Source organism: Cottoperca gobio, chromosome 16 (assembly GCF_900634415.1).
Source record: "Cottoperca gobio chromosome 16, fCotGob3.1, whole genome shotgun sequence".
Lineage (NCBI taxonomy): Eukaryota > Metazoa > Chordata > Actinopteri > Perciformes > Bovichtidae > Cottoperca > Cottoperca gobio.
Window position 1 is genome coordinate 15,337,835 of NC_041370.1, and position 26,496 is coordinate 15,364,330.

General features: G+C 40.7%; 1 protein-coding gene across 2 annotated transcripts in view; it reads left to right on the forward strand.

Annotated features, from left to right (window-relative positions):
• Nucleotides 1-26,496, forward strand: part of cdkal1 (CDK5 regulatory subunit associated protein 1-like 1) — a 227,723-nt gene that overhangs the window by 74,435 nt on the left and 126,792 nt on the right. For both annotated transcript variants that reach the window (XM_029450878.1, XM_029450879.1), the window contains 3 exons: nucleotides 2,055-2,103; nucleotides 7,380-7,500; nucleotides 22,863-22,966. In XM_029450878.1, coding sequence (XP_029306738.1) covers nucleotides 2,055-2,103; nucleotides 7,380-7,500; nucleotides 22,863-22,966 — 274 coding nt within the window. The remainder of the gene's footprint in view (nucleotides 1-2,054; nucleotides 2,104-7,379; nucleotides 7,501-22,862; nucleotides 22,967-26,496) is intronic.

Below are 26,496 nucleotides of genomic sequence, written 5' to 3' on the forward strand. Positions count from 1 at the left end.
GTAGTTACAATCAACCACACAATGACGGTGACAGTTGGTGGCTCATGCAAATTAGATGCAAATAACTAGTCGTGAATTTGTATATAGTGATTGCACTAACGGCTAGATAAGGGGTGTAGTCAAAAAAAAATCATTTGAGTTTAATTGACCTGTGTGTCAGCTTTTATGTGTACTTCTGTTGTGTTTTCCTGTCTGAAGTTGCTGTGAAATGAATGACAGTGTATTGTGTGTAAGGTACACAGTCAGTCACGCAAGGCTACAGTGTTTCGCGTCTCTGAACTGGACATGTCACATCCTGTATCTGGGACGCACGCACACATGGCACAAACAATGCTGGCTAGGTAATCAGGATTACAGTGTGTAAGCAATGTTTTAAACATGAGAAGCACACACATCAGTCTTTTTAGCATATTGTATGTTTGCCTTTGGTGTTGGGCACACTAGTGAATATTGTGAGCCTAGTTTATGGTCTTTTTGTAATGTTTTAGACCAATTACTCACATATTATTTGCACTTTACATTGCTTTTTGTAAGTGGTACACACATTGACAGCTCACTTAAAAAATATCATGGCTAACATGGATTCTTTGCAAGGTTTTGCCTTCACTTCACTATTATAATCTTTCTAGTCCTTTCTCCATAAGCTAGAAATGTCAGTCACCCATAGTGTTAATGTATTCATTATTTCTCTCTGTTAGGATAGAGATAGCCTCACTAATGTGTGCGTATATGTATGCTTGGTGTAAAGTAGACATGACCACTTTTTTTGCAAACATCCCACTTGTGAATGACAAAATAGTTAATTTATATTTTATTTTAACTTCTTACCAAACATAATTAAAGCATAATCTTGTCATTTTTGACAAATAACTTTCTATGGAAGCCTTGATCTACGGAAGATATTGGTGCTTTTTTCACCAAATGTTTTATTTTCATATTCAAACAATACTCCAGGTGCATAAAGCAGGATTTGATAAGAACCCTAATTGAAAAGTGAGATCTGAATTAATTGCTAAAATGCGAACAATACCCAAACCTTACTGTGAGTAGGAACACCCGCTGCTGCTCTGAATGAACCCAGATTGCCTGGCCATTAGAAGAAAATAGGTTTTTATCTCAGTGTGTAACATGCATAAAACTGCTGCCCACAAGGCACAGTGTGCATCTGTGTGAGTGTGTTTGAAAGAACAGTTACTCTGCGTAATGGGCCTGGAGGCATTGAGAGTGGGTGCCAAGGGCTAGAGCATAGACCTCTAAGAATAGAGAAAGTGAGCGAATTAGAGGTGGAAGGGACGCTGGTTGGAATGAAAGGAGAAATAATAGCAGGGAAATTATTTTTTTCTTTTCCTACTTATGTATCCTTCTCTCCACCCCCCCCTCTCTTTCTCAACATTCACCATTTCCTCCAGATTATTAGTAAAAGGATGGTAAATTTGTAAAATCAGTGCTTTACTCAATAGAATATAATACCACCTAATAAGCTTTTCTTGCCTATTTGCTCTACATAAATTGGTGGTGTTTCAGAGTGCCCCCCCACCCCCCCCCCCCCCCTTGGCAGAGCTGCAGGATCTTCTACATGGGAGGAAATGAAGCAATACACTTTCTTGCCTGATCATAACATGATTCAGTTTGAGTCATTCTCTCATCATCTAAAAGTGTTTTATTCTTACCTGTATGCCCATTTGTCTGCCACCCTCTCTCCCTCTTCCTGTTTCTGCCTCTTGGTTCCCTGAAATCCTACCGCCAGACTGCGTCTCTGTCAATACATTACACATGTGGCTTTGCAGCTACATGGACACCTGGTGGCATTTAGGAAATCGATATCACTTAATCCTGGCTAGAGAAAGATTGGTGTGATTGTATCTGTTTTTACTTATTTGTCTGTGTGCATATTGCCTATTGCCTTTTGTGTATATTTACAAACCCACCTTGTTTGAATGTGGATCAGTATAAGTGTGTTTGTAGGTTGTCAATATCTGGCTTTTGTCCGGCCATGTGGACTTGGTTTGTCAGCATCAATAAACTTTTCCCATGTGTGTCTGTCTGTATTTCAGGTCCAACAGATTGATCGAGTGGTGGAAGTAGTGGACGAGGCTGTTAAAGGTATTTGAACACACACACATGCACATACACACACAAGCACTTATTGTATGAGGGAATAAGCAGAAATGCATTGATCAGCTAATGAATTAATGAACGAGAGTCCTTTCATTGTTGGAATAGGAAATGTATGAATGATTTTCAATAAAGTCCGTCCACTTATTGATGCAATGCAAGGACTAAGAATGAATTCATCACTTTCCTGTGGAAGAGCACACAATCAAATAATAATTGCTTTGTTACTTTCTGTCTGCTTTCTCACAATTAATATTTTAAAAGGTTTGATTCTTGAGTAATTATTGTCAATAATAAATGACCAGCTAGAGTGTTATTAGAATATTTGGTATTGTACAAAGAGTATGTTCTTTGAGATATTCAAGAGCAAAGTGACTTTTGCATGGTTGAAAAAATGGTACATTTCACGATACAAAATATATTCGACACTTATTTTGAATCCATTGCTCGCTAAAATGAACTCTTTACATTGACATTGTGGATTTAAAAGAGAAGCCATCAGTGTTTCTTTCAGTTCTGTCTTGCTGTCTGAGTAGTTTGTTAAGTGGTCTCCTCTGTCTGAGAAGCTCACTGACGGCAAGACAGACTCACATGGCAGTGATTAGGTCATCCATTTAAACTGTTAGTGAACCACCGCACTTAACTGTTTAATGAAGGTCAGGCAGAGTTTACAGTGTGAGAGTGTCCAGTCAAGCTGTCATACACCCCCAGCTGTTCTCTAATAAAGAACAGATTGAGTTTACTCTATGCATGTGTGTGTGTGTCTGTGTGTATATATGTATGAGCTACTAGTTTGCACTGCAGGCTTCACTCTAATGAAGTCAGCTGAACTGAGGCTTAATTTTGTGTCATCAACCCTAAATCGTCTGGCTCCACACACACTCACATTCACACATGTACACTGTGACTTTCATTTCTCCTTTCTTCTCTATGATTTGCTCGTTCTTTCCTTTTACTCCCCTTTCCGTCTTCCTCCCATTCCTCAGCATCTTTTGATCTCCCTCCCTCCTTTCTTCCTCCTCCCTCTGCCTTCTCACTGCCCTGTTCTGTTCCTTCTGCCCTCCTTCTTTTCCCTTTCCTAACTCCTTCGCCCCCTCCATAGAAACTAATTTCCCCAGTATCATTACAATTCTTTATGACCTCGTATAAACTGAGAGCTGTTATTTCAGCTCGGAGGCCTGGGCATAAAGCTTTAAGCTAGGGGATTTGCCTTTCGTAATGGCTACTAAAATACTTACTTCAATGAACTGCTAATAGACGCAGTTCTTTGCCTCACCAAAATTGCTTCCAGGTCTGTTTTCCACATGACAGGAGTACTGGTATGCATTTATGAGCTTGTTTCTTGAGGTGTGAGACTATGTATTCAGTTTGGATCCTGGCTCAAAAAGAACGTTACAAGTGTCACTCCATGAGGATTCTTCACTACTGTACAACTGCATTTAATGATCTACCTAACATAAAGCTCAAGTTACGGCAGGGCATTTTTATCTTTTAGTTATCTCAGGTTGTGTTGCTGAACATGCACACGGTACTTAACATTTATACAGTCATATTACAACTACTGCCCTGTTTTGTATCTCATTCACTGTGCAGCATCAGTGATTTGGTAGGTAATGTTACTGTGGTCACTTTTTTTTTAGCTGTGCCAGATTTGTAATCGAGAACAAAATATATAGTGAAGCCCACACAAAGGCTAGGAAATGTTTTATTTATGTTTTCACTCAGATTTCCACTGAAGTCTGATCTTTGCACCATTAATAAATAACGGCTGTACCTCTATAGGGCCATTTTGATGTCTTTTTTTCTTTATTGGCCTCCTAATATTGATCTTAACTCTCTGAGATGATAGCGTTGGATGATACCATTTCACCTGATATTCTTTTATCTTTTAGAAACGTGTGTGTGTGTTTGTGACATAGAAACACAAAAGAGGTTAGATGCGCTAATGTATCTACTTAGCGACAGATCAGAGGCTATATGACATCCATATATAACCTCATGATCCTTGTTTCACCAGGGTAAACAAACTGTTTGCATGTTTCAATGCTGAACAAATAAAGCATGAGTATGAACACATGGCTGAATACAAAGAGACAGTTAGACACGGGGGGAAGAGGAAATAAAGAGCACATACAAAGACAAGTTGATGCATTCACATATATTTTCAGTCATCTTAAGGTATTCTGAACATTGTCTTTTAATGCTCAGTGACCTCCCACCTGGTAGTGACAAAACAAAGCCCTGTGGAGGAGCTCGTCATTGTCAAGCATCAAAGCCTCATGTATTGCTTTTTAAAGAAAGTGCTCTCTTGGAATGTTTGCATAAGGGCACCGCACAGAATTGTTTTTAATACATTTGATGTGCATCTGAGATATTTCCAGAACAAAATAGACTCAACTGACATTTGGCAAGAAAGTAAACTGCTTTTTTAAGGAATATCTAATAACCTGATATATCGCAGGGATACATGACAAGCATTACACCTCTTCTGTCCTCCTCATCTGCCACTTTTGTCCCTTCTTTCCAATATGCTCCCATCCCCCAATTCTGACTGCTGCTTTACAATCAAACCAGGGAGCACAACAAGACCTGCTACTTATGTGACATCAGACACAGGTCAACAGGTCAATCTTTTAGCGCCCGCCCTCTCTGATGCAACCTTCCATCTGGCTATCCTGTACATCTTTCATCTGTGATTTGATGTGATGTTTTTTTTCTATTATCCTCCAACCACCCATCCATCTACCTTTCCATCCATCTATCCTTGCCTTGACTCCCTCCTTTTCTCCAGCATGTTATAATGGGCCGTTATGAGTAGATAGAAGGATTTATGTCGGTTTGTATTTATGAAGGAAAAGAACAAAGGAGAGAGAGGGAAGGAATGAGGGCAGTCCGTAACTAGAAAATGTGTGTCCCTCTGTCGATGCGAGGGTGCCCATCACAGCAGTTGGCCTCTCTAAACTCTGTAATTGAGATGACAAAATAGGACAGAATTCTCCGGTTTTCTTCAGCAACTCATGTTAGCTATTTCATCTCTTGCTTCCCATTCATGGTCCCCTCGGCCTTGAAATTGAATTTGGCTTTGGGTTCACTCCTGGAGTGATTCCATGCTGGTAGTGAGATTATTTCTTTCTTCTGTTTGAGTCCTGGGTGGCAGTCACATTGACAGGGGTCGTGTGCAGTTTTACAAGCAAGAAAAGAATATATGGGGAATGACAATTTCCAAGTTTAATAAGAAGGGATATTCTCAAAAATTGGAAAAACATCTGGAAGTCCAGCACCACAATGGTTATTGCTTTCTGAGTATTGGTCTGATTTTTGATAACTTTAGATAAAACCATCAGAAACATGTGTAATGTCAACAATCTCGAAAAAATGCAACATAATTTACCACAATTCTTCTTCCCAGGCCTAAATTAGTCATGCTTTTTGTCAGCCAGTGAAGCTGCACATCTCCAAAATGTGAGTTTTAAAGTCAATTGTTGAACCTCGAAATGAAAGCCAGGGTCAGGCTCGTTCTGTGATAGCCTGCCACTTTGTGCTTTGAAAAACAATCGTTCATTTTGTTTTTATAATCCAGTGTGAATTCGTTCAGTACTTAGATTGTGTCATTTTTTTTATTATTCACAGCACATGCGAAGTTAAGGTTCACATGCCTATTTAGTTCTGAAATTGACTGTTCAATGTTTTCATTTTTCTTTTATTTGGATAAAGTGATAAGTAAAATAAAGGTTATAAAAAAAGGCAACTCATTTCTGATGCTTGTAAAAAGGGAATTGCAGTTGAATGAGTTTTCAATTCAGACCTTGACGCTTTATTATCAAAAAGTATTTGTAGACTCATCTTTTAGTACATCTTTTAGTATATCATTGGCTTTCTTCTCTCCCTTATAGTAACTTATGATCAAATGTTTAAAGCAGCAGTTGGAAGCTGAAAGTTATTAGTATTTATGTATGAATGAATTGATCGATCAGTCAACAGATGGAGCAACGGTTATGGAGGGAAGTATATTAGAGCATGCATGAATTTTAAATCCATGTTTGAAGGACCAGATGTGGAAACAAAGATAGCTAGCCAGAAGAAAGCAGGGCCAAATGTGCTTCAAGTCCCAGCTGTATTCCACGAGGGAAGTTTTCTAATTTCCTTGCTTGTACTGGGATATTACGACCAGTCACGCCTCACCGATTGGCTCTTTGTCCTCCTCTGGGACAGATTGTCATTTTTATCTACCAATTGATAGCTATGCTTCCTGCCCTGAGCCCACCCTCCCAGGAGACCCATGTAAAGCGGATGAAAACAGGAAGACAATTCCATCCCTCAACGCTTCCATCTCGCACACCCTTTAGCTGCTAGCCTATTTGATGATGGAGGAGAGACTACTGCACCCCATTTCTGCTAAACAAAGGCTGGACGTTACTATCTATTAGCCTTTTGACTCCGCTATGGGTTTTTATTTGCTATCTACTAAGTGATAAGCTACTGGTTTAAGAGTTGTACAGTATGCAGTTGGTAAAATAGCCTCTATTATTTTGAAGACCCCCTTATTCCTGCCTGTCCCACATTGTTTTTCATCTGTATTAACTATCTTGGTTATATCATTGGAGTTTATTTCAGCCAAAATATCATGTTCTTACCCTACTGCCCACTTTGTGATTCATGTTCAGCCTTAATTGATTTAAACTGCAAGATACCAGAGGTTTTTCTATTATGCAATTTTCTGCACAGCTAGGCCTTTCCGATATGCTGCTCTGCCCGCTCCTGTGTCCTGAGCGCAACACCGTACTGAATAGATGAGAAGTCTAATGAAGGCTTTTATTTGCCTATCTAAAGGTGGATATTGCACAATTGAAAGTTGGCTTTCCATTTGGTATTGTGTTTGTGGGTGAGAAGTTGTGTGTTTGTGTGTACTGTATGTTTTGAGCATCTGTTATGGAGACTAGAGAGAGAGGAAGTGATGCAACCATCCAAGCGGTGAACTGGCTTTTTTCCGCTATCTCTATCTTCCTTTATTTATATGCTCAATTCTAGCTGTTTGTTCTGTCAAGCAGAGACATTCAGGTTTTTGCAATTTAAACAGGACAACTAATTAACCAGAATACATTTTTAGCATGTTGATGCCAACGTCTGTGCACTCATTCGCACGTAGGTCCACCTATTAGTGTGTCACATGTACAACAATTAAACTAAAGAGAAATGATAACCGTGGTAGTTCATTTGTCCGTCTGAAAAGGAATGTGTACTAAAGGGATGTTTGTTGTTTTTAGGCCACTCAGTTCGTCTGTTGGGTCAGAAGAAAGATGGAGGCCGGAGGCTCGGAGGCGCTAGACTGGACCTGCCCAAGATCAGGAAGAACCCTCTCATTGAAATCATCTCCATTAACACTGGGTAGGATACAAACACACAAACGGAGAACACGACTCATAAAATATTCAGCTTTAACTGTGAATTAAATTTCACTGCTTCCCTGCCATTGCGGTTTATGGCGTATGTGAGCTCTCTCTCGCTCTCTCTCTCGCTCTCTCTCTCGCTCTCTCGCTCTCTCGCTCTCTCGCTCGCTCTCTCTCTCGCTCTCTCGCTCGCTCTCTCTCTCGCTCTCTCTCTCTCTCGCTCTCTCTCACTCGCTCTCTCTCACTCGCTCTCGCTCTCGCTCTCTCTCGCTCTCTCTCGCTCTCTCTCGCTCTCTCTCGCTCTCTCTTTCTCTCGCTCTCTCTCTCTCGCTCTCTCTCGCTCTCTCTCGCTCTCTCTCTCGCTCTCTCTCGCTCTCTCTCTCGCTCTCTCTCGCTCTCTCTTTCTCGCTCTCTCTCGTTCTCTCGCTCTCTCTCGTTCTCTCGCTCTCTCTTTCTCGCTCTCTCTTTCTCGCTCGCTCTCTCGCTCTCTCTCTCGCTCTCTCTCGCTCTCTCTCTCGCTCTCTCTCTCTCTCTCTCTCTCGTTCTCTCTCGTTCTCTCTCTCGTTCTCTCTCTCTCGTGCACTCTCTCGTTCTCTCTCTTGTTCTCTCTCGTTCTCTCTCGTTCTCTCTCTCGTTCTCTCTCGTTCTCTCTCTCTCGTGCACTCTCTCGTTCTCTCTCTTGTTCTCTCTCCCTCTCTCGTTCTCTCTCTCGTTCTCTCTCTCTCGTTCTCCCTCCCACTCGTTCTCTCTCTCGTTCTCTCTCGTTCTCTCTCTCGTTCTCTCTCTCGTTCTCTCTCTCGCTCTCTCTCGTTCTCTCTCTCTTTGCACAACCACTTAAACAGAGCCCCTCTGTGCTTCCGACTTGATCAATTTCACATGGTTTGCTTGGGGTGCGATAGTAGGGTGTTTATATGTGCATGTGCATATAGTGCTATTTGTTCTTCAAATGTAAATGTAATTGCAACCCAACAGGTGTCTGGTCTTTTGTCTCAGATTTCATTTGACTTATATCATGAAAGAAGGGCAAAAACCCCGACACGGCTACATAGATAGTCCTTCTTCATTCGTCACCTTTTTCCATCATAGCTGTGATGTTATGTAGTATCCTATTACAATTCTTTGGTGTTTTCCCTTCTATGTCACTGACTGAGTTTATTTAAGAAAACCTCTGTTTTGTCTAGTTTGGTTATATTTGACCATAAACAGTAATGCAAGGAAAGCAGATTTCATAGTGTAGATAGATAAACAAATGTACATATTATAGTGCTGTATTCTCAGTGGACTAATTCCACTGTGCTGGGCCTCCACTGAAAATAATCCATCAATCATCCTCCAGCGCGTCTTCAATGTCTTTACACTAATGGCCTGACTCACAAAGCGAAGAAGTAAATAACATAATAGTGTTCCTGGAGACTAAAGCATTCTTGATTTAAATACATACGATGTAGCTCCCCAGCTTTTTAACTAGCTGTCAGGAAATAAATCTTTAGCCTTTGCTAAACACCATCTCAAAGTTGTAGACATTACATAAACATCATCATCGATTTTATTTGAGCGTGTTATATGTACATTTGTTACTGTCAGCAAAGGGGGTTTCAACATTTAACTGGAATCTGTGTCCTTGAACCTTCTGGGCTAATTGCAGCAACAATCTTGTGCATGTAACATATTGACCCACCAACAAGAAGGCTGGGACCTCTTCTCCGCTCATCAACTATTATTTATTACTGCTTAATTACCAGAGTAAACATTTTTATGGTTATTTTGTGTGTGATAGTGGTGCTGTGTGGTGACATCACCATATTCATTCATGTTGTCACATAAATGTTATTAATTTACATTGTTGTACTTATATCATGGAAGTCCATCATAAGCAGAAATCTAGCTGCCACTTTATACTTTTGTCTGCCTTACATGTTTAACAACATCTGAGTCTAAACTCATGATACTCTCAGTTCTATAATCCTAAAGAGTTGTGTGTGTCCTAGATGTTTTTGGTCTGCAGATGTCAGTAGTCTTTATTCCTGACTAAAGCTTCTTGGACTACACTAAATCTACTACGCCAAGAACAACTGTAAATCCAACTGGTTCAGGCTTAATGTTTTAGATAAACTTGCATTTCTGCTTGGCACCACATTTGGCATCTTTAAAAGGCAAAATTGGAGCTCTGTGATCAAAGAAGATGCAAAGTTTTGCTACAACTGCCACAATGTGCCAAGCACATGCCAATTTTCATTCACTGCTCCCCTGTAAACCGTTGTCTTAAATGGCCACCAGTGTCACATGATTGGTTTATTCCTGGTGTTGTTGTTACGAATAGCTCCAACAGATGCAGACACACTCTGTTTCTGGCCCTTTCACAGCCTCTGTGTGTCATTTTGATAATTGTTGGTGTGCAGCTTTCATTTGTGTGCAGATGTCAGTCCCTTGCCAGCCACCCTCCAGCAGGGGGTCTGTATCTGATCCAAATGAACTCGCTGGTGTTTTTCAAAAGGGTCAGGCTGGCTACAAATAAATCCCTTTGTTTTTACTCTTTTAACTGGAACTCTTTTTAGAGGCCCGGGGATTACACCAATATGTTGACTGAATGAATCGGCTGTTGCCAAATCTCTCGCAAATAACATTCGTATTACTCAAAATCCAAGCTTAATGTGCACTTTTGTGTGAGTTGGTCACTCATTGGTGTCACTAATTCAACATGTTTGACATTTGATGTCTCAATGTGTGTGTGTGTGTGTGTGTGTGTGTGTGTGTGTGTGTGTGTGTGTGTGTGTGTGTGTGCATTGAGGAAAATAGAGAGAATGTGCTCTTTATGTGTTCTGTTTATAGATAATCTGTTTTAAATAGTCCTCTGAGTTATTTGGTCATTGGTGACATTTGTCAGCTGAAGAAACAGAGATATCTTTGTCAACCCACAAACACACACATGCACGAACATCAGTTACAGTTGTTCTCCAAACTGCCTCTGCGTCAGAAAATAACATTTTGAACTATTCATTTGTACTGTGTGTGTGTGTGTGTGTGTGTGTGTGTGTGTGTGTGTGTGTGTGGCCCTTAATGTTTGTCTTTGTGTGAATATGTGGGATGTAACAGGTTATTAGATATCCTTAAAAAAGCAGTTTACTTTCTAACCAAGTTGAAGTCATGCTGCAGGGTGAAGTGTTTCCACAGGTTATCTGGGGGTCCTTAAATAGTGTTGAATCTTATTTTTGTATTTTACGGAATAAAATATGAACATCTTACGTGCAGTTAATAGAGCCTTATTATAAAATGGATTAAATTCCTTTTTTTTAGTCATCAATCATAAACACAATATCCCATAATGACAAAGAAAAAGCCGGTGTTTAGAATTGTTGGCAAAGTAATTACCTCTTGGTAAAAATCTTAAAGGTCTACCAGATACCTAACGGTGCCTTTTTATACAGAACACAACCCTAAAACCTTTTCCCACTTTTTGTCTATAATCAGTGATCATCCCAACATTCATATTCTTAAATAAAACCCATTAACTAATTTCAAATGACTCTGCAAAGAGTAATTTTATTCTGCATCTGACACATAAACTTATTGTATCACCCCCTTATCTTTATTAGTGCCAACAGCCTGGTGTAGACTTTCACCTGGGACTACCTATGAAAATGTAATTTCATGTTCAAATTGATTCACAATATTAGCTTCATTAAGTTCCATATTAATTTCATTTGGACCTATTAAATACAAATTAGATTGGCTTTCTTTCCTCACCCAGTTCATTTTACCCCCATCTGAAAATAAATTCAACACAGTCCAGCTAGTCCAGCAAATCCCCTCTGGCTTTGTATTAAAGGAACACTGTCAGGTTTCTCCTTGGCCATTGGTGCAGTTATTTTGAGTAATCTGTACTCGACACATTAATGAACAAAAGCCCTACATTTTTTCGAAGATTCAGTCCAAAAGCACCAATGCTATTGCTAATGTCAATCGTCAACTATTTTGTTTCAATACACCAATACTGCGTTTGCTTTTTGGGGTTTCAGTTTGATTCATTTATTTGCTTGCGGACACAGTGAGGATTACATAACTATTATGGATGCAAAGGACACATATTGAAAGATGTTTTATTGCAGATGTATACTTTTCATTTGAAAGTGTACTCTGAATGTAGCAGCAGATGCTGATCACATTCACACAATTACACATTCACTGCCCAGTACAACCACAGTCTGATGTGCTGGCAACTGAGCAGCTCCATTGGAGAAGTTGGGGTTTAAGGTCCTTGCTCAAGGGCACCTCAGTAATGTTTTTTTAGCAGTTATCCACTTTTTGATTGGTTTTAAATAGCTTTTAATAAAGATAAACCTCTAAACAGTCAGTGAGAGGGGTGAAGCAGTGAAGGGAATAGTAGTTAATAAATAAGAATAAAGGAGAGAAATACACACACTGTTGGTGTTTTTCAACCTGGGATTGAAACCGACGTGGTTCCTTTGTACTCCACCCATCTTGTGCTCCTGATATTGACTTCCGCAGCTGATGTTGGGCTTGTGCTTTTCGCCAGCATTTAGTTTGGGATTGTTTCTCATGTTGTTTCTTCCATAGCGTCTTTATGCAAACACATAAGCCTGAGGGCAGAGTTCATTTTTCATACAACCCCAGACTGGAAAAAGACTTCATTGTCTTTCTAATGCTCTGTTTTGTGTCCCAGTTTTAGCACGCTTGATACTATTAGGGAAGCTGGTTTGTGTATGCGTGTGTGTGTTTTGCCCTAGGCTACACTAACGGTCCCTTCTTGCTCTTTGTATATGAGTGTGTGTGTGTGTGCGCGTGTGTATGTGGGTGTGTGTTGTCAGCGACAGTAAAAGCCCCTTTGTGAACAAGTTGAATCGTGATGCTTCAGCGTCATAAACAAGGAATTTACAGCCACTCAGTCAGAATGGCTCATTAAACTTGTGTGTGTATTTGTTGCTGTGTCTGTTTGTGTGAACCATAGCCATTATACTCCAGGCATTAAAAAAAAGCCCTTTGTTCCACAGTTACAGCTCATTTCATTTCATTATCAGTCTCTTCCCTGTTCTCTATTTAGTCACATTTTTGGCAGTCATAATCTGTTATTGTTATTGCAATATGCTAAAAGTCAGGTGTTAATGATCCTCTGCTCTAACCCAAACCAATAACCAACTTCAACAATCCTATCCTCCAGGCAGGCAGGTAGACCGGAAGACACGCAGGGAGTAGGCAGTAAGGAAGTAAGCTTCTTGAGGTTTGAGAGTGAAGCATTGCAGGCAGGCTGACTGCTGCCTCGATGTTTAATTGCTTTTGCAGCTCATACTTCATGAAAAATAGTTAGAAGTTAAATTATTGACACGTAGGCTTGTGTTGCTGTTGAAAACCTGTTTAAATATAAAAGTAAATGTTTTTGATTCATCGTTCCCAAACAGTTTCTTACACCATTGACACATCATTCTCATTCAAATGCTTTCAGGGTTAAACTTAAGACGGTGCGACAAATAGAGACGCTGCCATCTCTTGAATAAAGGCAAACATTGAAGGATTTCACACATAATACATGTCAACAGTCCTGGTTTTTGTTACAGGAGAGTGAATAGTTCCTTCTTCTACTATCCTGGGAGTATAAAAGATTCCCTTGGAGCTCATACGATATTTTATCCTCTTTCCTTTGTTCAGCTCCTTCTATTCACTCCCCCCCCACTTTCCTTTTTTTCACCTTCTGACACTAATAGTAACATATTTATCTGCTTAACAGAAAGCTAACTTAATCTGGCCTTAAAGCCATGTTGAATTTTGCTTGATGCCATTGTTCGGGTTTTAAAAAGATATTTAATACCTTTATAAACATAAATGTGTTTGATGCTTTACTCAAGCCACATAGTATTAATCTCTAATCATTTGTTTGTGTCATATTCTATTCATTTCTGTCTCTGGCTGCAATCATAAAGGATTTGAACAGGCTAGTGGCTCATTTCTCATAGACCTTTATCCCTGCCAAATCCTTGATTTCTATAATCACTAATAATCACCGGAGCAAAACAGACACACAGCGCATGCACACACACTATGTAAAGCTGATAGAGACAGAGTGAAAAGTGTCTGCGTGCTTGTGTGTTAGCGTGCATTTTGAATATGTTTGTGTAAGCTTATAGGCCCCCAGTGTGTTCGCTGCTTGTTTCCTGTGATTTGCGTCTGGCTGCCACAACTTCCATCCACTCTCAACGCCGACATAGTGGAATAATAGGTCTTATCAAACTAACTGCTGACCTTTACACAGATGTGTATTAACCATTGTGACCAAGGTATAATGTTCAGGGCTTTAGCCAACTGACAGAGAAGTGAATTTGGGTTCACAGACATCTAGATTTAGAGGAGAAACGATAAGCCTCAGAACAGGCCAGGCCAAAGTTAGGACAAACACAGCAGCAACATACTGCTGGTCAGAGTGCTTTCCTTCTACGCGCTTTAGTACATTTTGGCATACATTAAACTGTAGTTAAACAATGGCTGTTTTGTTTGTTTGTGTGCATATACGTTTACTTCTGGATAGTGGAACACAGTACATCAGAAGTGGTCCAGCCGATGTGTGTATCATATTATCACATTCAAACACAAACATCTGCAGTTTTGTTTTGAGCCCAATGTATTGTAACGTTAGTGTTTAGTTACCAAACACATCATCGCAACGCATAATGACTAAAAACTTGAAACCGTAGTTTTGGCTCATAAAGCTAGAGGCCATCATGGTTGCATCAACGTTTGGGAGATGTTCAGCTTCTGTGCTGTAAGTGGCCAGTAAACAGTCTTGCACAGCACAAAGAAAAAACGGTACACGGTACACCGTCTGTACTTTACTACAGAAAACTCAAATCTCTTCTATGTCTCTTGTATTAAAAATGCAAAAATCGGCTCAGCTGAAATCTCTTTACGATACCACATCCTTTTTCCATCTAGTTAACTTTCCAGTTTCTAAACATTGTTCAATACTCACTTTTCTTATATTGACTATCATCACACCAGCAGTCTTTCATGCTTTTCAGCACAAAAATGACAATCTTCAGCACCTGATAGTCGCGCTCCACTTTCTCAGTCCCAATCAGCACGCCTCAGAGCGTTCTCCGCTGCTGGATTCTTTTCTTAGCCGTCTTTGCAACAATTTCTGTTTGGATCAGTTGAACTCAGCACATTATCTTTTTGATGCTAGAGGCCTTGATGTGGTAGGGTAAAAAAGACACAGTACAGCTCATTGGTGACACACTTTATAATAAAGACGATCACTAAAGAATAGTGGAGTCACTATAGGAATAGAGAAGGCATCTTTGCAGATAAAAGTCTCTGCTTGAAAGAGAAAGGGGAGTGCAGTACAGAGAGAGACACACACCGGGAGAAACGGGTGGAGATGGGAAGTCATTAGCCGAGTTAAAAGCAAATTGAATCAGGCCTATGTGCTCTTTTGTAATTTGAATTTCTCTGGCAATTACAGTCTGGAAGTGAATAAGGCCTTCGAGAATGAGGAGCCAGTTTTTGCCCGAGTTGCAACAGTGAGACTCACACGAGGAAATCCTTTTTTCCTTTTACACACACACACACACACACACACATGCACACGCACACTTTACACATCAATCGAAATAGGTATGTCTGCTCCAGCTTGAGACTCCCTTTCAGACTGTAATATCACCACCGACGGGGTTCATGCAATATTCACTACAGATAATTTGTCCACATCTCTCCCTCATCTTAAAAGCAAATACACCAGCCACGTTTCACTGCTCTACTTGACTGCGTTTTCATTTTGTTGATCATCGGTCAATGATCTCATCTTTTCTTTCCTTTGTTGTTTTGCTGTGAAGTGAAAATGCATCATGTGAAGCAGCAACAAAAGAGGGAGAACGTGTGCTGATGTACTTTAGAGAAGTGGAGTTACAGAGGAGTGAAGGGTGTTTACACAAGGATTTCTGATCACGTACATATGTGTATAGAGTTGTGGGAATGCATGGATGCACAATATATACACACTCCCATTTGATTTAGCACACATACAATCACACCTCCACAAAGAAATTCCCATTTTCTTTTCTATTTCGTTCCCGACACACACACATGATCATATGCAGACACGCTCCCACTCACTCATACACACATACCCACACCTCTTCTGGCTATGTACCATGGTGGCCTTTCCTGCTGTTTATCAAACCAATGTATGGGTAGTTTTCAGCTCCACTGGTCTGAACATATTATTCCATTTCCCTCTTCCCCACTGCTTAACACACAAATACATGGCTGAGACACACACACACACACACACACACACACACACACACACACACACACACGCACACACGCGTGCTCTCCATCCACTGTTGTTCCTACTCACTCACCAGGAGAGACTTTGCTCCCCACAGTAAATCCAAAAGATTGATGTGTCTCCTTGGACAAAATGAGATTGTGTGTCATTACAAGGCATTACACTACAGAACCCCTAAGTAACTGAATTAGCCACAGTGTGTCACAAGCAAACACAGTTTACACGCACACACACACACACGCACTGATCATCTTACAAACCAGTTTCCTACATGTATCCTTCCAAGAGGTAGTCGTCACGACAGAAACATCTAGGCACAGAAGAGGCTTGCTCTCTGTGACTCCAACAAGAAGGATGTCAGGGGTTTGTGTACATATGCAGTGCAGTGAGATTAGTGGGACAACAACACATTTTTGTTGTTTTTACTCCAGTGTATTGAATTGTAACTGGAAACACTTGAACACAAGGTCAAACCCTCTTGACTTTAATGTGAAGGTGCTTACCTCTACAATGAATCAGATGAAGTGTGCAGGAACTCTAAAGCTTTCCGTTTTAGGGGGCAAAGTAACGGTTAACATAAACTTGAATAAAATCATAATGATTAATGACCCTGTGGTGATGCTCTGCAAGGCCTGTACTCAAGCCATCTTCACTGTGGGTTTCAAACATTTAGTCAATGAGGCTACATCATCATTGTGAGCCATTCTTTAGCTTCCTTTTGTTCTTTAGAAAGAAGAATGACAGAAAGAAAACTGAGCATTGTGGCAGTGCGCCCTAGTGTTGTCATGATGCCAAAATGATGACCGAAACAATATCTGCCTAAAGTATCTCGATACCGTTACTGAAGCGATTCCATGGCAAAAACCTAAAACATCAGGAACATTAATGGAATAATAGATTTATTTTATACTTAAAGCTATAAAACAATTATTTTAAAAATACTTTTTATAAATATATTTTCATATTCAACCAGGACTGGAGAAACTCTGTACTAAGATCACCTTCACATTTCTTTCAGTCAGCTGCTGGCTTTTCAGTGCGCAACCAATGAGATGACGGCACACTGTGACGTTCACATTGCATTGTAAAACAGCAACGTAAAATCATACCAGAATTTTGTCAGTGGCACTTTCCTGCTCTTTGCCTCATGTTAGTGAAAGCGACGCAACACTTTGTCACTGGGCTGATCACGTGTTAAGGCATGTGTTCGATCAACCTTTGAAGATGTAACGCAGTTGGTGGTAAAACAAACCAACCAGTGAGTTTAATCACAAAACTTGTACAAATCTGTGATACAACAAACACGCACCACTAAGTAGAATGTTGAAGGTCTTAAGCCTTCAAGTAGGTTTTCTGATACCTGATGGAGATATCCTTGTTTAGTTAGTCGCTCACCTACTTGGCCAGCGACTCAGTCAGTCACCAGTCAAACCAGCGGGTTATTCAGTCGCTTGTTAAGTCACCATGAGCAGGTCACTCAGTCTTGCAGTGAGTCTGGTTGCCAGTGAATCAGTAAAGTCAGTTGGTCATTCAGAGAGGTTGACGACAACAAGTGATTTCGACAGTCAGTCAGTTACACAGTAAAGTGGTCAGGAAGGCAACAGGTGAGATAATTAGCTGGCTATGCAGAGCAACTTTGGATCAGATCTTATACTCCTTGACTTTATCAGTATGTCTAGTGGTTCATAATAAACAAACATCATAATTTACCATTCTTGCCCAGTAACAATGGGCTGACTGATCTAGTACAAACAGTGTCTCGAGGTCTGTCTATAGACAAAACAAGAAGTTGGAAAAACACTCACAGCTCCTATGCACTGTAGACATGGGCTGGTGGTTTCACACACATGCACATGCTTTCTCTTTCCAGTCAAAACAACAAGTGAGTTACAGAAATCTAAGGTCAGCATGTGACACATTTTCTAAAACACACACACACACACACACACACACACACACACACACACACACACACGCAGAGCTGTTTCAGTGTGCAGCACTGGGAACACGAGACAAAATAAATTCAAGAGGCCAGACTCACAGGCTGGATTGAACACTGAGAGGCCCCAGCTGCAGTAGGACACACACTTATACACACTGGTCTATTTATAGATGAATAGAAACATGCACACACACACAGACCAAAATGCAAAAACAATATTAAGTTAGATAATGGTGAGAGAAATGTGTGTTTATTTATTCCTCAGTCTGACCAGAGAGACTCATTGCCAGTCCATGGCAGTCTCATTGTTTCTCAACTTTAACTCTGGACTGTAAAAGGTTTCAGACACTCAATTAAACCCCTTTGTGTGTAGTCTGCATCGACTAATCAACGGTCAATAGGCCATCTGAAAAATGTTCTCAAATGAACTCTCAAAGCCTTTGCATAATTTCTGTCATTTGGTTTGGCCTCATTTTGAAAGCAGCAAATCATTGTTGTGTTGTTTTGTGTAATAAAACACAACGTGTGGGTTTTACTTGGTAAGATAAGAAGTCTGTCACATGCCCAATTTGGGAATTTTGCACGATCCATCAGGTAATGACACACTGATCTGCTTGCTTACATTTTTGTACATGCTGACCACCATCATTCATATTCTCGACTAATAACATCGACAAAAGGCAGACATATGGATATTCTTTGTTTGGAAGTATTGATACAAGTTTAGCTCTAATTCCTCACAAGGCTGGCTTTCTCTTTTTACTGGTGCAGCAATGTAATTACTTGGGTAAACAAATGTTGTGTTTATCAAGTGATATGAGGTATAAAGAATATTGTCTTTAACAGAGTCCCTCAAGATCATTGGCGTGCATGCAAAGTTCCCATGTAACTTGAGTGCAGCCATCTTACTGTGTATCAAGGGTAAATATAGTTCTGCTCTCAACCTTTCTCTGAATAACTAATCATCTTCTATTCATTGCTCCTAATAGGTCTTTACTCCATTGTGTCAGCATGCTTTGTTTCGTGACTCCACATCATTTTGCAACCTCCACTTTGACTTTGAGATGACAGTAACAGTAAACTTACAGGCTTGAAGCTTTGTTCTCTCATATAATAGCAGTTTTAAGATTTTGTTTGCTCCTATACTCACTCCACCCCTCTCCCAATCTCAACAATAAGTGCGATGGATAATCTTTCTTTACAATTTGCAAAGTGCTCAGACTTCCCCTCACAGTTTAAGCTTTGTTTTCATAATTACATCTTTAAGCCCGCACAATACAAACCCCAATGAACACACACACACACACACATTCATGTAAATGCACAGATGGCCCAATTTGTTTATGTATGGTACAGTTTCTAATTATTGTGTAGAGCCTGAATACTTATCATTTGGAAAACCTTTTCCTACTCAACGCTCTCCTGGTGTGTGTGTGTGTGTGTGTGTGTGTGTGTGTGTGTGTGTGTGTGTGTGTGTGTGTGTGTGTGTGTGTGTGTGTGTGTGTGTGTGTGTGTGTGTGTGTGTGTGTGTGTGTGTGTGTGTGTGTCGAGGGAGGTTTACAAATGTATAGAGGAACCTCAGGGCTTTCCTTTCTTTGTTACCTTATCAAGGCTGCAAATACACAATACACATTCGCACACAGATACACGCACACACACACACACACACACACACACACACACACAGGGGAGGTGGCATTTCTCATTGTAACACACTGATGAACTACACTGTTGTCAGGTTCAACAGCTACCTCTGTGGTTTAATTAACTGGGACGAAACAAAGGAGAAGGCTTGATAAGGAGGAGAAATATTTTGTTTAAAATCTTTCTCCTTTACACCGCTGGCGTTTTGCTGTTGTTCATGAACAGTAATGTGAAATCATTGTGTAATTTCAGCTACTCTTTAAAAGTTCTCCTTGTTGTTGGTTGGAATACATTTAAATTAAACAGTAATGCAAATCTCAGTTCTTTCTCTTCTCTAGTCTTCAGAAAATAATGCAATTCAGAATAGAGTAACTCAAGCACAGCACAACGTCAATAGACACCAAGGAGTGTGTGTGTGTGTCAGAGAGAGTGACACTGCTCCTCTCCTTCGGTCACTGTCAGTCTAAGGGTGCTGACTAGTTGTCGCAGTCTGTTTTGGCTGATGGTGAGGTCGTAACTGCTAATGCGTTGTTGTGATACTGGACAAATGTTCAGCAGCAGCATGCTCACACAGGCACATGAACACACATACATATAATTGATGCAAGCACATACACACTCAAGAAGGCCACTGACTGTCTCTTGAGATTAATGTTGGTGTGATCCACTCAGCTGGGCCTGATCACATTAAGATGGATGGACCCCCTGGTGGTGATGTGTGTGGGTGTGTGTGCGTGTGCGTGCGAGTAAATGTACATGCAGGGCCCCATCTGTCTGTGTTTTCTCTACAGCGAGGTCCTGTGACCTAGCTGCCATCTTTAGTGCCCTCAACTCCGATAAGCAATACCCTGAGAGGGAGAGATTGATGGATAGATAGCTATATTCTCTTTTTGCTTTTCCATGGTGGCATTAAAAAAATGCTCCCAGCGTTTTGGTTGTTTTTCAAAATGATTATAAAGATATTGTAGCTGTCTCAGTGGGCACTTGCAGTGAGAAGGTCTTTCACAGTCCAGAAAATTCCATAAAGAAAGTGTTCAAAAGGTTCCTTAGACCCTCTAGCATTGCTGCTTTGTCAGTTTTGTGTTAATTGATCGGCTCTGTTGCTAATTGTAGTGATCTGTGGTCAAACTTAGCATCGCCCCTCGTGTAAATGTGTCCAAGTGTGTCTGAATCTGAACCAATACTAGAAAAGTAGTTCCAAGTAATCTTTCCTCCGAGAAATATATTTTAAATTAAACTTTAACACCATTTTTGTATGTGGACTTCATAACATTGTTAGTTAACCATAACATCTATGCCATTTCTGAGAAGTCATTTTCTCTGAAAGCACTCTCTCAACTCTCATCTGTAGTGTGTCACCCTGTTCTTCCCAGAGCTGCTTCAAGCCTTCATTCAGTGGCTCGTGTAAACTATGAGGATACACTGATAGTCTCTCCACTACCTCATTACTCTAGCCTCGAGTTCTGTGTTGTTGGCGTGTTCTTGGGAATCCCTGTAATTTCTCCATGGGTCTGTCACGGACAGATACAGGATTTAAGCTTGTTATCTACAACAGTCTGATTTCATACTCTAATACTAGCTGCCTTACATCACAGCATTTGATGCTAATAATCTTTAGTAAGACATTTTTGTCATTGCATAAAGTGTATAAATCCCACAACAAACCAATTTAAACATTGTCACACTTTTATTAGAGATAACATTGAGTTTTTGATCTTTTTTCTGTGTCAAACGCTTGCATTAGTGGTGCTGTATAAATAGATGGTCATGTTGTTCTCTTCATGAGTAGGTGGACTGTGGTCCAATATTAGTCACAGTTTGGTTAATTTGGGGCTTTTAGTGAAAACACCACTGTATTTTAGTGCTTTACGTCACTGTTGGTATACTCCATTGACAATTGAACTGAATTGTGGCAGTATTAGATCCACCTTCAAATGAGCAATGCAGAACAAAAACTAAAATCGTAGAGGTCAAGGTGCCAACTATTAACACCATACATGAACACACAGGTCAAAAGGTTTTTGAGAAAGTAGGTTGGTCTTGTTTTTTCCTTTCAGTATTTTGATCCACACACATTTAACAAATGTATTGTGTTTAACTTGTGTTCACCCGACTGCATGTTCTTGCAAGTAACTAAAGCTGTTGTGAAATCTAAGCCAGCCATGAAACCCTGAGTGAAAAGAAACTACTGTAATAACATCAGTGTATATTTTAACCCAGTATGACCCTAATGGAGTAAATAGAAACAAAAAACACTTGTTTAACAATGGCCTTCATTCTTCTTTCCAGTAGTGAAGAAAGGCCCCCTTTATCCTGAACTAGAATATACCGTGCCATGCTTCTGGATCTGGTGTGAGGCCGTATTTCTTTTTTTTTTTCTTATATAATTTTTTCTGCTTCATAGTCTTACTCCCTCCCTTTCACGGTCAATTTGAATTAAGCGTCTTTATTTTATGTAAAACAAAACATGTATTGAGTCTAATCTTTCTGCTGCTTCCCTCGGTCCGAGAGACAACTGTCCACGGTTATTTTGGAGCTAGCTTCAGGAGAGTTTTGACTTTCTTCTCCTGTGTCCGCTCTATTGAAAAAGAGTGCATGAATAGATTTCCTCAATTTAAAAGTCTTTTATCTATCTGTGCACTCGCCATGTTCTCCTAAATCCATGCTATCTCCACTGTTCAGATGGGAAGATGTTGTTAAAGGGATAGTTTTGTGTGATTGTTGAGTTGGGGTTATATGAAGTACTTAATCAGTGTATTACCTACGGTAGTCGACTGTTGGCATGTCCCCAGTTTGGAGAATCAAGCAGGAGTCCCAGCATGGAAGCTAAGTAATGAACTGCTGTGGACGAGGGCAGCAGCAAAACTCATTTTAGCAACCTAAAAGAAAGGCCCACCTAAAACATCAGTACTAGTTAAAGTGTACACTATATTAGGAATATTTTGACTGCTTTACCTTGCTGTCAGACAGCACTTTCCGGAACTTTTTAGGTGGGCCCTTAGGTGGCTTAAATAGGTTTTGCTGACGCCCTTCTCCACCTGCTGTAATGCCTGCCTGTTTCTCCCAACTGGGGGCAGGCCAACTGCCATTTACTCCAGCCCATAAGTACCTTATACAACCCTACTTCAAACAATCACTTTAATGGCTGGATTGGTACATTTTGAGATGTTATATTGTAAATGATTTACAATGTATAACTCTTACTTAAAAAAGTAAATTAGTTTTTTAACTTGTAGTTATTGCACCAAATGTAGCCATATGTTCAAATTCTTTACAAAATATAAACTTGTTTAAACGCCTTAGCGTGCAACATAAATTACAAAACATTTTTATATTTCCGTGTTTAATTTTGTACTGTATATTTGCTGTGGCATCTCACCCTACGTGCATTCATGATGTTTGAAGAATACTGCTCTCTGCATCCATAGCGGTCTCTTTCTCTCACCATCGCTCTTATCGTCTGTTTCTGTCTGTCTAGGTGTCTGAACGCATGTACCTACTGTAAGACTAAGCATGCCAGAGGAGACCTGGCTAGCTATCCCATCGAGGAGCTAGTGGAAAGAGCCAGGCAGTCATTTCAGGGTGAGTACATTATCTCTCTCACACATACAGCTGCACAGACACACACACACTCACAACATTCATTTGAATTAAGTTGTTTATTTGATGTAGCCTTTCAAAATATTATTTCAAAGAAGAGGTACTTAAATGACAATAAGGATCATTGAATGTCCGGCAAATGTACTGATCCTTGACTTTTTTGCTGCGGGACTGGAAGTATTACTATTGGACAATTGAAGGTGCTGATATAGGATAACTAGGATCTTGGGGAGATGATGCCAGATGAACAGCTGTTGTGCACGGACATCTGTTCCTTAACAGTAGACTCCCAGAATCCCTAATCGCACAGCAGACCATGTCTCTGTTAGAGCCCCAGGCGGGTCGGTCAAGGTCAAGTCTACACATTGCAAACACAAATCTCGCTTATCTACCGATGACTTTTTTGGTGGAGTCGGTTAAATTTTTGAAAGGTTGTTGTCTGGTGTTGAATCTCAAATCTGTGTACTACATCTGTATACATGAACACACACCGAAACTAATATACAAATAAGCACACAAAATGACATTCAGATCCATCCCCCTCTCACCATCTCCCCTCTCCAAGCGATTGCAAACCTCCTTAGTACTTTGCAACAAGCTAAGGTCAAGTGTCTCATCCTTTTTAACATTTTATTGCTCATGCACATCATTTAAATGTGGTTCAACCTGAAAATCTGAGCATGCATGTTTTAGTCTAGCTGTGTTTTAAATCCCTGTCAAATGTACAGCTTGTTTATTCAGTAACCAAGACTTCATCCCTGAGAGCTGTCAAAAACATGTTCTTTAGCGCCGTCCTTCTACTTAAAACAAACTACAGTCTGCAGCGGATGCTGCTGTAGCAAATTTTCATTATTGCTTTGACAAGAGCCAGTTTATTATGTTTGATTTTCGGAACTTTTGAAGGCAATGCTTTGAGGCAACAGGTACTCAGGATTCAGTTGCCCAGGTGGCATCCTTACTAGATGCCCGAACCACCTCAACTGGCTCCTTTCAACGCAAAGGAGCAGCGGCTCTACTCCGAGTCTCTCACGGGTGGCTGAGCTTCTCACCCTATCTCTAAGGGAGACGCCAGCCACCCGTGTTACAGCCTTTGTGCCCAAAAGCAAAAGATGCTGTGGGGTTGTGTTAATACAGGTACCAATAGGAAAAGGGGACATTAACCCGGAAGTCTAGTGTTACCGCATAACAGATGTAAAGATGTTGCACACCGGTTCAAACTCCTTTTGTGGCAGGATCACAGCGGCATATATATATATATATATATATATATATATATATACACATGCTACTTGGTACCATGTCTTATACCTGGTATGGATGCTTACACATATTTAAATCAGATGTCATACATTTTTAACTCATTACCTTGTGAATAAGGAGACAGTACTATTGTCGGCCCGAACACAGACTCACTTTATATCTGTGTAATGAAAAACAAGAATATACCCTTGACAAGGACATGGCTTTTCTAAATCTCATCCAGAACTCTTTAAAACAGCTGCATCCATGCCACTGCAGTGCCCGGGGGTGGGCAGTCAAGGGCAAACTCACCAGCTGCTTGAACCTTGGTGTGTGTGTTTGTGCACATGTTACACATGGGTGAAAGTGCAGGCGAAGATACACCTGCCCTTTACACTTGTTTAAGAGAAGTTGCAGGGCAAACATTATTTTGGGACAGTGTTGTGTGGCTGACGCAACCTGTGTTACTGTCCTGTAATGTAACCATTTGGGTGCCTTTTTTTGTCGTCACAAATACTTGTTGTTGTAAAGATAGAGTTACAGCCACATGATAACCATAGGGGATATTCATTCAACAAATTACTAAATAAATGTATTATTTAAACCACTCGTTACAAAACTAACAAGTACTCAAACAAATTGCATGTTCATGCAAACGTGTAATCGACTGGACACAAAGCAGGAACTTCAGTTTGGAGATCAGATGTGAAGGCTGTGTGTTTGTGTGTGCGTGTGTCATCCGTTAAAACTCAGGAAACATGAGTCTCGGATACGCTTAGTTTTTGTTTTCAAAACAGAGGAAGAGGAAGCTGGAGGGTAACGCCTGTCATAATTTACATACAGTATATCTCAAAAGTGAGTACACCCTTTAGATTTTTGCAAATATTCTGTTATATCCTTTCAGGGGATAACATTATCCTACTGAAACTTTGATATAACTTAAAGTAGTCAGTGTGCTGCTTGAATAACAGTATAGATTTATTGTCCTTTGAAAATTACTCAGTACACAGCTGTTAATGTCTAAACAGCTGGCAACAAAAGTGAGTACACCCCATAGTGAACATGTCCTAATTGTGCCCAATGATGTTGTTTTCCCGCCCTGGTGTCATGTGACTCGTTAGTGTTACAAGGATTCAGGTGTAAATGATAAGCAGGGCTGTTAAATTTGGTGTTTTGGGCACAATTCTCTCTGAATGCTGGACAACATGGCACCTCATGGCAAGGAACTCTCTGAGCGGCTGAAAAAAAGGATTATTGCGCTTCACAAAGATGGCCTTGGCTATAAGAAGATTGCCAACACCATGAAAATGAGTTGCAGCACAGTGGCTAAGATCATACAGCGGTTTGCCAGGACAGGTTCCACTCGGAACAGGCCTCGCCAGGGTCGACCAAAGAAGTTGAGTCCACGTGCTCAGCGTCATATCCAGAGGTTGGTTTCCAAAAATAGACGTGCGAGTGCTTCCAGCATTGCTGCAGAGGTTGCAGAAGTGGGATGTCAGCCTGTCAGTGCCCAGACCATACGCCGCACACTGCATCAAATCGGTTTGTATGGCCGTCGCCCCAGACAGAAGCCCCTTCTGAAACCGATGCATAAGAAAGCCCGCAAACAGTTTGCTGAAGACAATGAATCCAAGAACGTGAGTTACTGGAACCATGTCCTGTGGTCTGATGAGACCAAAATAAACCTGTTTGGGTCAGATGGTGTCCGGCGTGTGTGGCGGCACCCTGGTGAGGAGTACCAAGACAAATGTGTTTTGCCTACAGTCAAGCATGGTGGTGGCAGCATCATGGTCTGGGGATGCATGAGTGCTGCCGGCACTGGGGAGCTGCATTTCATTGAGGGACACATGAATTCCAATATATACTGTGACATCCTGCAGCAGAGCATGATCCCCTCTCTTCGGAAACTGGGCCGTAGGGCAGTTTTCCAACATGATAATGACCCTAAACACACCTCCAAGATGACAACGGCCTTGCTGAAGAAGCTGAAGGTTAAGGTGATGGACTGGCCAAGTATGTCTCCAGACCTAAACCCAATTGAGCACATGTGGGGCATCCTCAAGAGGAAGGTGGAGGAGTGCAAGGTGTCCAACATCCGTGCGCTCTGTGATGTCGTCGTGGAGGAGTGGAAGAAGATTCCAGAAGCAACCTGTGCAGCTCTGGTGAATTCCATGCCCAGGAGGGTTAAAGCAGTGCTAGATAACAATGGTGGTCACACAAAATATTGACACTTTGGGCACAATTTAGACATGTTCACTATGGGGTGTACTCAC